The sequence below is a fragment of the Cygnus olor genome, chromosome 6 (genome assembly GCF_009769625.2).
Source record: "Cygnus olor isolate bCygOlo1 chromosome 6, bCygOlo1.pri.v2, whole genome shotgun sequence".
Taxonomy (NCBI): domain Eukaryota; kingdom Metazoa; phylum Chordata; class Aves; order Anseriformes; family Anatidae; genus Cygnus; species Cygnus olor.
The window spans coordinates 29,303,316-29,315,525 of NC_049174.1; the positions used below are offsets into that span (position 1 = coordinate 29,303,316).

General features: G+C 46.3%; 2 protein-coding genes across 4 annotated transcripts in view; both read left to right on the plus strand.

Annotated features, from left to right (window-relative positions):
* The window catches only part of SMARCAL1 (SWI/SNF related, matrix associated, actin dependent regulator of chromatin, subfamily a like 1), a 35,263-nt gene extending 31,875 nt beyond the window's left edge, over window positions 1–3,388 (plus strand). For all 3 annotated transcript variants that reach the window (XM_040561429.1, XM_040561430.1, XM_040561432.1), the window contains exons 15-17: window positions 274–374; window positions 1,740–1,836; window positions 2,309–3,388. In XM_040561429.1, coding sequence (XP_040417363.1) covers window positions 274–374; window positions 1,740–1,836; window positions 2,309–2,521 — 411 coding nt within the window. In that variant the 3' untranslated portion in view covers window positions 2,522–3,388. The remainder of the gene's footprint in view (window positions 1–273; window positions 375–1,739; window positions 1,837–2,308) is intronic.
* A 3,819-nt stretch (window positions 3,389–7,207) lies between these two features.
* Window positions 7,208–10,599, plus strand: RPL37A (ribosomal protein L37a). The gene is made up of 4 exons (XM_040562504.1): window positions 7,208–7,357; window positions 7,814–7,942; window positions 9,138–9,220; window positions 10,444–10,599. The coding sequence occupies exons 1-4, from the start codon at window positions 7,355–7,357 to the stop codon at window positions 10,505–10,507; spliced, it is 279 nt and encodes a 92-aa protein (XP_040418438.1). The 5' UTR covers window positions 7,208–7,354; the 3' UTR covers window positions 10,508–10,599.
* The last annotated feature ends 1,611 nt before the right edge of the window (window positions 10,600–12,210 follow it).

Sequence of the window (12,210 nt, forward strand, 5' to 3'; positions counted from 1 at the left end):
GCTTGCTGGCTGGAGAAGACTGTGAAAGGGAAACATGCTGTTTCTTAACTTGACAAAGCTCTCAACAGCTCCCCCCACCCAGCCGAGATTTGAACGGGTCCATCATCAATGCTGACCCCCTGGTTTCGTTTGCAAGCAAAGAGCGTAGATTTTTTTCTAGCTTGTTTATCTGTTTCCCTTAATCTCAGCCACATATGTTCTCTAGCATTTTTGTTATTTCTTAAACACTGCAGCTCTCAATTAATTCTCTTCATCATGTTTTTTTACATAAAGGTTTTGATGCAAGCAGAAGATCGGGCACATCGAATTGGACAGACCAGCTCTGTTAACATCCACTACCTGGTGGCTAGAGGCACAGCAGATGACTTCTTATGGTAGGCAGGAAGTGGAGGGAGACACTTTGATTCTCCTACTGGCTGTTTTCAGTCTGTCACACGTGATGTAAGTTGCTTAATGTTAGTGCTGATCTCCACTGCCTGCAAGGGGAGGAGCAGCAATTGCCAACCAGTTGTGAGTGGGTGACATGGCCTGGCCACAGTGGATATAATGAAGTGGGTGATAAGCGAGGAGGAATAAAAGTAGTCACTGAGCAATCTGTCCATATGAGTGCTCGGACAGGGAGCTGTAGAGGAGGACTGTGCTGTTGCTTTCCTCTTGGCTCTTCAGTGAGCCCTTTGATGGATTAAAGAAGTGCTACTGACCCAACTCTGGGGAAACGGGGTCTGAGCCTTGTGGGCTGCAGTAAGAGCTATCAGCGTGCAGCAGTCCTTGTGGCTGGAGAATCTGACATCCTGGGGGAATGGAGGATCTGGGGAATCCTTAATGCTGCGAGGGAACTGACCTGCAAATGATGAAAAGAAATAATCTACCAGCTGGTTCATTTAAAGTCCAAAATTACTTCTTTATTACCTCATTTAAAGGAGCGAATGGAGTAAGTGAACTTGTGCAGTTCCCAGAATATCTTGATGGCAAATAATTATAACCCTACAATGAAGGGATCTGGAAACTAATGTGTCGCCCACATTTCACGGAAATTTAATGACAGTAATTCTGCCTTTATTTGTGAAATGCTGTCCAGGCAGTCATTAATGCTTAACTGGAGGGAAGTATGGCTCTTCAAATAAGGACAGTAGCATCCGTTTTAAAAGCAAGAAAAAGAACAAAAAGACAAGGCTATTTGGTAAACGTGTTGTTGTGCTGTGGCCTTTGCCTCTTTCAAAGTGTCCAGTGTGGAGGTGCAGTTGGGACCTCACTAGACCTCGTGGGCCAGTGATGGATTATTCCTCCTGCAGTACATTGGGAGGTACCCCAGAAATGCTGATGCGTCTGTTGATGAGGATCACCACTGCTTGCCTTGGACAACAGGCTATTATGGCTCCCTTCACCTGCATCTTCTTGTTCTGACTTCATACCGTTAGCGTTGCCACAGTCAACTACTTTCTGTCTTGGGTACGCGACCCTTCCAAATATTTATAGCCTGAAATCACATCCTCTTCTTGTTTCTCGTTTAAATTGGATTGATGCTTCCTTAGATTGATTGATATCCCAAAACAGTAGACAGTCGGCATAAACAATACTAGGGCAGGTTAAGGAGCTAATGAGCTTTGGTAGAAAAGCCATCTTTATACGCCGTTATATTTTTTTCATCTACACATAGTAAATGACAGTGTCTTTCCCAATGGATCATGGAATCTGGCATGTTATTTTCTTCCTTTCAATCATATCTGTTTCTCTCCTAGGCCAATGATTCAAGAGAAAATAAAAGTGCTGGGGGAAGCTGGTCTTTTGGAAACCAACTTTTCCAGTACAGCCGAATCCACCAATTACTATCCTAAGGTAACTGACCTGAGGGAATGGCAGAGGTCCCTGGGAGAGGCTGAATGCATTTTGGATTGTGTATTTCTAGATTTGCAGGTGATTGGCAGTCTGACCTCACACCTGTTCTGCCTTTAATGTCAGAGGTCAGATTCTCCAGCTCCTCCCTGGATCGATAACTTGACTTGGACTCTCCAGAGAGTTCCCAGCCCTGCTTTCCTTCTCATTAAAGACATCACAGCCTCTTGCATGTCTGCCTTTTGTTGATGAGAAGTAATGGCATGTGACTTTGTATAGAGTTCAGATTCAGCCAGGCCTGAAGTCCTGCTGCATTCCAGCACCCAAGTATAGCCATATCCCCTTTGGGCTTGAATTCTTTATGGGCTAGTAAAGCTGTGAGGTATCTAGGGCCATGGGACTACCCTTCGATTATTGCTTACTTTCATTGTATGTGGCAATGCATATACAGACTCTGCCTGTTCTAATTTCTCAGCCAGATCCAAAGCAGAAGACCATCTATGAACTTTTCCAGAGGACCTTCTCTGATTGCAGAGATGACGATGATGAACTTTTGCTTTTGGAAGCAGCTGATGCTTGCTGTGAGTTTGACTCTGGCAGTGCCTTTCAAGACACAAAAGAAGAGGGGTGTTCAGTGAGTTCCCCCAAAAAGCGGCGTATTGAGGAGTTTTTTGAAAGTGTAACATAAAAAAAAAAAAGAGAAGGTGGCTAGCAGTTTTTTTAATATAAAAAAACAAAAGGAATCAAGTATTATTTTTGAATTTTCAGAAATAAAAGACTGTTTTCTGTATCTCTAGCGTGTTTCATCTCAAAGGATGAGAAGGCAGTCTGACAGCATGACGGATGAGTAGTGCGCACCTGGCAGCCTGCAGGTCTTGCAGTCCTGCCTCTGATGACTGAGTGGCCATGGGCAAGTAGCATGCTGCTTTGTTTTAGTAAGTCATCTTCCATAGCTGTTTTATTTATAAAGCAGGTAACTGTTGGCTGTCCACATTGCAGAGCTGTTCTGAGAACTAGTGCCCGAGCAACTGCGGAGCCTTCCATCTCCAAGAAGCTTAGACTGTATTTTTAGGAGTCACTTCACAGGCCCTCACAAACTGTCTCTGGCATTCACTTGAGTAGTGAGGAGAAAAGAAACTGGGATCTGGGATCTAGACAGATCTTAACATTTTTTGGAGGTGGGGGAGAGGGAGAGACCCAGATTTTGTGTCTCTGCAGAGCAGTTGATAGCTTGGAACCAAGTAGTGTAACTGCCTGCTAGCGTGTGTTGCCTGTTAGGCACAAGTCTGCATGAGCACTCTGATCTCTGGCCTCGTCCTCTGCATCTAATGACCTACTCCATGGCGCATGCTCATTTCAGTGGAGGGTGAAGCCTGCACTCGCTGTCAGGGATTAAGACTGGTTGCTCAGGGGAACGTGTGTGTGTGTTTTCTTTAAGTCTTGAGACTCATTTCCACAGATGAGTGAGGAGAGGAGGATGTGCAGACTTTTGTTCTGTTTTTGTAGGAAGCTGATTCTGGGTTGAATTGTTTAAATAAAAAGTTGTTTTAACTCATGTTTCCCAAGTTTCCGGTGCCTTTTCTGTTTTAGAATTTCGTCTCCCATTTGGTTCTTAAGTTTGAGAAGTACATGATGTAGTGGGGGTATTAGTGTGGCGGATTTCTTTTTTAAATTTACAGTGGCCAAAAGGTTTGGTTTGTCTGGCGATGCTCTGTTTTGTGCCTTCTAAAACACATTAGCTTTCAAAAGGGAAACTCCCATGATACTTTGCTTAGAGGTGAATCAACAGCTAATGCCCGAGACATTCGGGGTGGTTAGGACCTGTTATTCACTCCTCTCACAGCTCTGTGCAGGTTACATTGAGACTGCCAAAAGCAGCACTGTTGCTTGACGTGGTGATACTTTTGGTTTGTGATGGCTCAACAAAAATTCTAGAGGCTGTTTTTAATGCGGGCTTGGTATAAAGGCAAATTTCCATTTATCATGACTTGTCTTTTCAGGCATTGCTGCATGGTTGTCTTTTTGTGTGTGAATATTGTTGCCAGTGCAGCGTAACGTAATCAAGAATTCATGTCTTTCCCAGTTCTGATCCTAATACTGGAAGATACTTGGAAACGTGCTAGCGTTGTACAAATGTGACCAGGGAGTTCAGGAGAAGATAAAATTTCAGAGGTAGCAGTTAGATATATTTTACAGCCATAATCTGTGGGATAAGGGTGGGGAAATAGCAAACTAAAGGCTTACATTTAGCTTCTGGAGGCCAGGAGCTAATGTGCTGTGCAGGCAGCATGCTTGACTGTGTACAGATGGATAGCAGACAGTGGCCAAAAGCCCTCTCTTCTGTGGTTGAGGACAAAAAGGGTTGTGCTACAAGATCAAGCTGATAGTAAGTGTGATATTTTTTTTCCTGCTTCAAAGGGTTCGATTATCCCGTTTTCAGCAAGTGTCGTCATGGAAATGCCCTACAGGCTGTGTTTGCAATTGTGCTGGGTAGAGATTTGCTTTTCATTCATGACTGCAAAAGGTGCTTTGATGTGCGTACAAGTGAAGAGGCATAGGACCAGAGATCGTGTGGCTGGCCAGCTGTGGGAAGTGTTTTGTCTCTGGATTTGAGAGTGAGAGCTAAACATCATTTCTCTTGTGCCAACAGTTGGCCAGGAGATAAATACACACTTCTAAACACTTTTAAATGGCTTCCTTCTTGAATGTGGAGTATTTAATCTGTTTCTAGGACACATGATCCTTCTACTTGCAGAGAAGGTTGTTCTGAGTAAGGGGTGAGAAATGTTGCCATCTGCCTGCTGAAACACAAATGGAAGACATTATTTGTGTACCCATAATGTCATCTCCTATAGGAGTAATTCTCTTCCTCCTCGTAAAGCTATAGCTACTTCAAAACAGTATTTTTCTGAAATCTGCTGAGAGTACCCTTGGAGAATTCTGCTTCTCATAAACTCAATTTATCTTACCCATATATTGATAAGTCCCAGCCCTGTTAGAAGAAGTGCACTAGGTGCGCTCTTTCTTTGTTAGGACCCATAAAATCTCAGCTGGATTGCTGTAGAGTTACAAAGGCTCTTCAAGTACACTTGAGATTCACTTTAACTGTACTAGATAAAAAAAAGGGAGAAGAATCTTGAAGTGAAGTGCTTTTAGTCATTACATCAAGGGATTGGAAAAATTGTGTGTGCCTTAGCCCAGTTACACCATTAGTCTGTTGTTAATATGATGAGGAGGTGGTTGGGATGCTGCCAGGAGGCTTCGACAGGACCTCCAAGGCTTGCTGATGAGAATCTGTACAAGGTAGTGTGCAGGTTGCCAGTGAGACCTACAGGCAGGCTCGGGAGTGTGCAGTACTTTACATTTGCCCATCAAAGACACTATAGCCTTGATTTTTAAATCCCAGTAATGTAGATGGAATGAAACATGGCAAGGTCTGTGAAACCTGGGGCTTCCTCTGGGCCTACAGCCTTCACCTTTTCAGTAGGATGTCTTCTATGGTTCTTACCGCTTGTTTTGTTTTCTGTATTTCCTTGGGAGCTTTTTAAGGAAGACTTTGTTTCCTACCTGACCTAATGTAGCCGAATGTCTTCATGCTGTCAGTACAAATGGAAGTGACAAACATGCTGACCACCCCTCTAGACAAGGAAGAGACGCTACTAGAGCAACCACAATTATCAGGTAACTTTGTGTGTATTTGGATACACTGAAAGCCCTTCCAGATTCAGACTCAGAACTGCAGCCTTTCTGCTACTGCAGTGGAGCTGAGCTTGGAACTCGGAGCATTTTACTGGGGTGCCCAACGAGAGACAACAGGTACTTGCGCAATGAAAAGGAGCAGTTTGAACTACTACATCAGTATGTGAAGCTGTACAGCCTGGGACGTGCCGAAGAGGCAAGGTGGTAGGCTGACAAGGCAAAGCTCTGGGAGCTCTGCTGGCCTGTCCGCACCCATCCATTTCCCAGTCACTTGGAAATATGCGTTTATTTTGGCAGTGCTGGAAGAGGCTGTAGTGTGAGAGGGTTGCATTTTGTTGTTGGCAGAGCTGTCTGTAATAACTGCAGGTGAAGGATATGACTGTGGACGGTACTGTCACAGCCACGCTTAACTCTGTAAATACAGACTGGAGAGCAGTCCTCAGTCTTCAGTCCTGGGTGTGCTGTCTTTTATTTTTATTTTCTAACCAAATAGTCACAAAGCAGCAAAAGGAACTTTTTATTATATATATATTTTTTAATACAATGGTACTGAAGATGTATCCCGTGAGTCATCATAATGATGAGGTTCTGAAAAGGGCAAATATATGCCTAGGATGTGTTGAATGAGACTTTGACTCAGCAGAGGGAGATATAAACGCTGTTGCCTGAAGCCCTGCTGAGCCCCCATCTGGAGCACCGCTGTGTCCCACCGCTGCCCAGGAAGACTCGTGCAAACTGGAGGAGAGTACGCAGGGACAAACGGGGGATCTCAGCTCGGGAGAGGGAATTAAAAATGTGAGTGTTCAAACTGCCAGAACAAACCACTCGCCCCTCAGCAGAGGCACCACCCGCACCTCTGTGCCTCCAGCCCTACGGCGGGGGGCAGGCAGAGAAATGCACCTGCAAAAAGTACCTGGGCATGGTTTCAGCAGGTGGGCTCAGCCGCCTGGGCTCCCTCCTCGGGGCCGTGAGGGATTGCAGCTGGCTTGGAGCATTAAAAAGCTCTCAGGCTAACCAGATTATATTTCCTAATGGAGGTTAATGGGTGGTTAATCCTGTTAGGAGCACTGCAGATCAGCAGCGGGCTGCGTTTGCGTCGCGTACGGCTGCTGAGAAATCCCTCCCTGCGCTGGGCTGTGTGCTTTGTGCTTCGGTGGGGGCAGCGTGGGTGCCTTGGGGAGCTGGGGGGCACTGCTGGGGTTTGGGGAACCCCCTCCACCTGCAGCGAGGTTTGGGGCCATTTATTCTGATATGGGGTGGCGCGTGAAGGAATCACAGGTGTACGGGCATGCGAGCTGGGCGCTTTGAAACCTCTGCTTTTTAGGGCTGCTGTGTCTTAAGGTTAGAATTTGTTTTCATTGATTTATTTATTTTTTTTTCTTTTACACCTGCAGCTTAGCTTGCTGATCCTCTTTATTCCGACAGCTACCTGCTGCTCGTTTTTGTGAAATAACGACACTAACTGAGGCGGGTGGCGGCGAGCGCTGCGCCTCTGCTGCCTTTGTGCCCTTCTGTGGGGTGAAGGTGACCCCCAGCCCTCCCACCCCGTGCGGCCGGGGCTGCTGCACCCCATTTTTAACCCAAATGTGGGCTCCTTGCAGCCTCCCCGCAGGGGCACTCCGGGGTACCCCTCGCCGGGGCCGGGGCCGCCCCTGAGCCACCTCAGGAGGGGACACCATAGAGTTCACACCCCCACGCGGTGCAGACAAGCCCGCCGCCGGGCCCGGCCTGTCTGCCCTCGCTCCTCGCTTCCGGCGGCGCCGCTTCACCCCGCGCATGCGCCGTGCGCCTCTCTCTCTCCGCGGCGGCGCCGGGCAGGAAGATGGTGAGCGGGGACGGGGCGGCCGCCATCCGCAGCCATCCGCCGCCATCCGCCGCGCTGGGGCCGCGGGGCGCGGCCAGGGGATGGCGCGGGGAACGATGAGGGCGGGGGGCGGGCTCCGGCGGGCAGGCGCTGGGGGAGCAGCGAGCGGAGGCCTCGGGGGGGGGGGGGGGGAGGCCGGGCCCGGGGCTGGCGGTGCACGGCTCCCAAATAGGCCGGGGGGGGGGGGGGCGGCCCTGTCCCAGGGGGAGTCGGGGGGTGGGGGTTGTGGCAGCGTAAGCCCCTGAGGTTTAACCAAACAACGCCGTATCCGCGGTGGTACGAGGTGATAAGGTCGCTGGGACTCGCGGTGGTTGGGACTGCTGAGCGCTTTGGGCCTCGGTTGTTAGAGGAGCCGCTGAGGAAGGCGGTGAGCTGGGTCAAACTGGACCTGATCCTGTGGTTTTTGCCTCCCGACAGGCTAAGCGCACCAAGAAGGTGGGGATCGTGGGTAAATACGGTACCCGGTACGGGGCGTCCCTGAGGAAGATGGTGAAGAAGATTGAAATTAGCCAGCACGCCAAGTATACCTGCTCCTTCTGTGGCAAGGTGAGGCACCTTGGTTCCTGCAGCTGTACTTAAAAATCGTCCTGTTATTGGTGTTAGAATTGAAATGTATTGCTTCCGGATTTTTTCTGCTTGACTAGCTTAAGGAAAATAAATCGTTTTTTGTGAACATTAGGTTACCTTATAAAATAAAAGGACTTAGTAGACGTTTCAGGTGAATGCGCGGTTGGTAGTTAAATGGAAACAAATCTTTATTTCATTACAGAGGATGGTAATATTGCCAGACTGTATTGTAGGTATCTGATAAAAAGACCTGGCAGAATTTACACAACGCATCTGTTATCCTGATAATTAAGGCATGACTTGGGTTCTTTTTTTTTATTTTCTTTTCTCCTTCAGTAACTTTACAGCATACCTGGGGAGGAAGGGACCTCACTCTTCCCTCTTACGACTTTGAGTGCACTTGGTTACTTACATCTGTGTGTGTTTTGTAACTCTGGAGGGGGAATGATTGCTGATAAGAAGGAGCCTTACTTGTTCGTGTGTGTAAGCACAATTCACTTGAATTTGGCTTTGACAGTTTGAGAGGCCCAGCAGCTTGTTCTTTGCCCATTGATACCTGTAAAGTAGGTATCTTTAAGTGGCTAGAAAACTGTAAAAAAAAATTTTTTTTTTTTTTTAACTTAATGACTTTCGTATGTGAAGTGAGAACATTGGTATCTTCATCTGAATAGCGAAGTCCAGTGTAGGTCTAGGCAAACCCGTTGTCATCTTTGCAAGATGATGGCGACTTCCCCAGGTGAAAAGAGTTAAGTGTCTACTCCTTAGGTGCTGTTCAAAGGGCAGCTGGTTCAGAGCAATCCTGGGATGTTCATAAAGGGCAAATAATAGCAGTGCTATGTTGGTCATAGTACCAGGTGAGACTATCGGTTTTCATTACCAGTATAACTCCTGAATATTTTTTTTTCTCCTTTAAAAAGCTGAATTTTTGATGGTGCATTTAGAAATAACCCCTTTCTATTCCATACCCGAATAGAAAAAAATATTTCGGATGGACTCTGTTTTGAGGAATCAGGATGAAAACCTCTGATCCTTGTGTGTTTTAGCACAGCCTCATAGGCAGCGCTGTGGTGCGATGCTGCGCTACTCACCTGAAGTTGGCTGTTAGGATGGCAGCACGAGTTCTTGTGGGTTTTACAGCTGTTGGAGAGCGCATAATTTCTCTCTTTTGTTACAGACCAAAATGAAGAGGAAGGCTGTTGGTATCTGGCACTGTGGATCCTGCATGAAGACAGTTGCTGGTGGTGCCTGGACTTACAAGTAAGGCAATGAAGAAGTTTCTGTCGGTGTTCGTTTTCATATAACTGAGGGATTTTTAAAAAAAAAATATTTAACTGTAATCTGCTAACCATTAAGTAGATCTGTAATGAATTAGTGATGTGTTTTTTTTCTCAATTTTGTTGATAAAATTTGATCAGACAGTGAAGCACTTGCTGTTCTTTTCAGTATCTGTTGTGCAGCTTTTGCCAATACTGCATTTCAGCCATGAAGTTACTGCTGGTTTTGGTGCATCCTCCCAAAATTTCATAATCTCTCTGGACTTTATCAAAGCAGTTTTTTTTTTTAAAGCAATCTCTGCATCTTTTCCTAAGCTAGAAATAAAGAAATCCAAACATCTGCAAATGTGGAGGCAAACGTTTGTTTCTAAGCAGTCTCTCTTGTGGCTCTGCTGTAGTAACATCTCTTACTGGAGATGCAAACGATAGTTCTTGCGTGTACGAAGTATTCTGAGTGGGCCAGTTGTCTGGCGATGTTGGAAGGAAAGGAGCAGAGGTGAAGGCTGATCCATTCAGCTGTTCTCGGGGTGGAACAGGCTGCATGGCTGAGAGCTGACAGCTCTCCTTCCAATCTATTTAAAAAAAAAAATAATCTTTGACAGCTTGTAATACATTACTGTCTTTGATCTGGGGGGTATTTTTCCTCCCTTGGTTCTTTTGGCTGTAGAAATAGCGTAGTTGTGGAAAGACGCTCTTACCTCTTATTTTGAAGTTTAAGCAGCACTTTTTGTAGTTACTGCAGTAGCCTTTCCAGTTCAGAGAAACAGGCGCAATAGTTGAAATCAGGTTTACTCCAAAGAAAATTTCCTTTTTTTTTTTTTTTTTTTCCCTAAAATAATTGAATCATTACAGTTTTTATTGTGATGGTGCCCTTGCATGCCCCCTGTCTTTATTCTCCTTGCCCCCTCCCGTTCTGGTAGGGGACGCGGTTACCCCACACGACAGTCGCTAGGACTCAGCCCACGCTCTTGCGCGCGTAGTTGATGGATGACTGGATAATTTGGATTGAGATGGAGCTGTGAAGTTGCGTGCGCTTCTGTAGGCATGGGCCTACGCTTTGTTGTCAGGAAAATCAGCGTGGAGGTAGCCTCCTGTTGACAATGCAGTCGGGCGAGAACTATTGGAAATGATTAGTGCTTTGTCCAAAAAATAACTGGTGCGGGTTGTTGTGCTGCAGTGTGCAAATGACTCTGCTTCTTCTTTCAGCACCACCTCTGCAGTGACAGTCAAATCGGCAATCAGAAGGCTGAAAGAACTGAAGGACCAGTAGATGCTACATCCTGCTCTCCTTCTGAAACGTGCTTGTTTTCTCCACTGTCAAGATCTGTCCCTTTAATAATAAAAAGGTGATGTGGAGTGGAATCGTGTTCATCTTTCTATGGAAGGTGCTGTCTTGCTGCATTGTATTTATTGGTGTAACTATGGAGGCATTCGTATTTTTATCCAGTAGTGGAAAAGCTCTCATTACTGCTTAAGCCATTAAAAAACAATTTTCTATTCCATGTAATTGCATACTCCGGTTCTGTTGCTTGAATGCACTGAGGTGAAAGTGAGGAGAACTTAGGCCTGGCACATCTTGATGTGCCCTTGATGTCGGTGCCTAGAGGAATAGCACAGAGCAAATACTTGAGCGGAGGAGTGGGCAGATGGAAAGGGAGAGGGGAGAAAGTGGAACATCAGCCTGCCTTTTCCTGTTGGTCTTTGAGGAGGACTTGGGAGAGCTGTGCATGTGCTGCAAGGAGAGAAAAGAGCGTCGTGGCTTGGGGGCAGAGACTGAAATGAGTAAAGAGCAGCTGTCATCCTCTGCTGCTGGCTGGTGCTGCTAATTTCCAGAGCCAGCTGCAGATGATGGCTTACCTCAGCCCGTGGTGTTTGCTGCTGTGTGCGGATCTGGAGAGCAGCGCGCACAAATGCTGTGATTGGTTTGCTCTCCCTAGTTCCGGTAAGGCTCTCATCTCTGCGTGTTCAAGTTTGAGTCCATTCTAGATTGCAACAGTGCTTTTTCATGTTGAGCCAACTCCTGGGACCATCAATTTTGGAGGAAAAGCTACTGTTTAGGCTAATAATTGCTTCCAAATCATCTCTTCAGATGATCAAGCTTGGGATACTGGAACATTATTTTTTTTTTACAGTTGATTTGTCAGGTGAGTTTTGATTTGGTTCAGGATTATGAGCTTGGTTTTGTCTGGGCTTTTTGGTCACTGCAGCACTTCTCTTGTCCTTCACAGTACACATCAGAAAATAAAGGTCTTAGTAATAACCTTGATAACGGCTGAAAGAAAAATAGTAATATAGGAATATTTGAGTCCTCTTGCTCCAACTTAAGCGTTAAATGTATTTGGGCAGTAAGACAATGTCATTAATGAGCCCGAAGTCTTTGCAAGTTGTATTCAGAAGAGGACTTATACAGGAGCACTTTCTCAAGCTGCAAAAAGTCTTCATGCGACTCAGAAGTTTGAATTTGGCATCCCTGAACCTGTTTCCTCTGTGTTTTGTTTAAAGTTCAGTGCTGTAGCTTCCCTTACTAAAGGAAAACCATGCATTTCCATACCCAGTGCCGCAATGGAGGTGACAATGGGTGACTCCCCCTCAGAGCAAATGGCTTATTTGTGTACATGTGAGATGAACGCCATTGTAATCCTGCTACAAGATACACGAGAAGAATGGCAAAGGAACCCTGCGGGTTTAAGAAAGCTCAGGTGAACTCGCTGCTGCTGCTGCTGCTTTTCTGCGCAACGTGTCTGCAGCAGCTTTCTCTGGGTCATCTTGAGTCAGACTGATTGCCCTGGGTGCTGCTGCTGCTGGTCCTGGTCTGTGCTAACCAGCTCCTAGGGATGCCGCCTCCAAGCTCGAATTTTCTTTTCACGTGAGCTGTCTCTGTTCCCACGGGGGTGGCTTGCACGCTGCCGTGCCTCGTAGCATTGGGGGAGAGCAAGCGAGGACAACGTGGTTTAACTTGCATCAAAATAAAGA

What these genes read in the sequence shown, in the direction of transcription:
- RPL37A (XM_040562504.1), top strand. An exon ending in CCTGCTCCTTCTGTGGCAAG is followed by an intron (nt 7,943 to 9,137) that starts GTGAGGCACCTT and finishes CTTTTGTTACAG; the next exon opens with ACCAAAATGAAGAGGAAGGC. An exon ending in GGTGGTGCCTGGACTTACAA is followed by an intron (nt 9,221 to 10,443) that starts GTAAGGCAATGA and finishes TTCTTCTTTCAG; the next exon opens with CACCACCTCTGCAGTGACAG.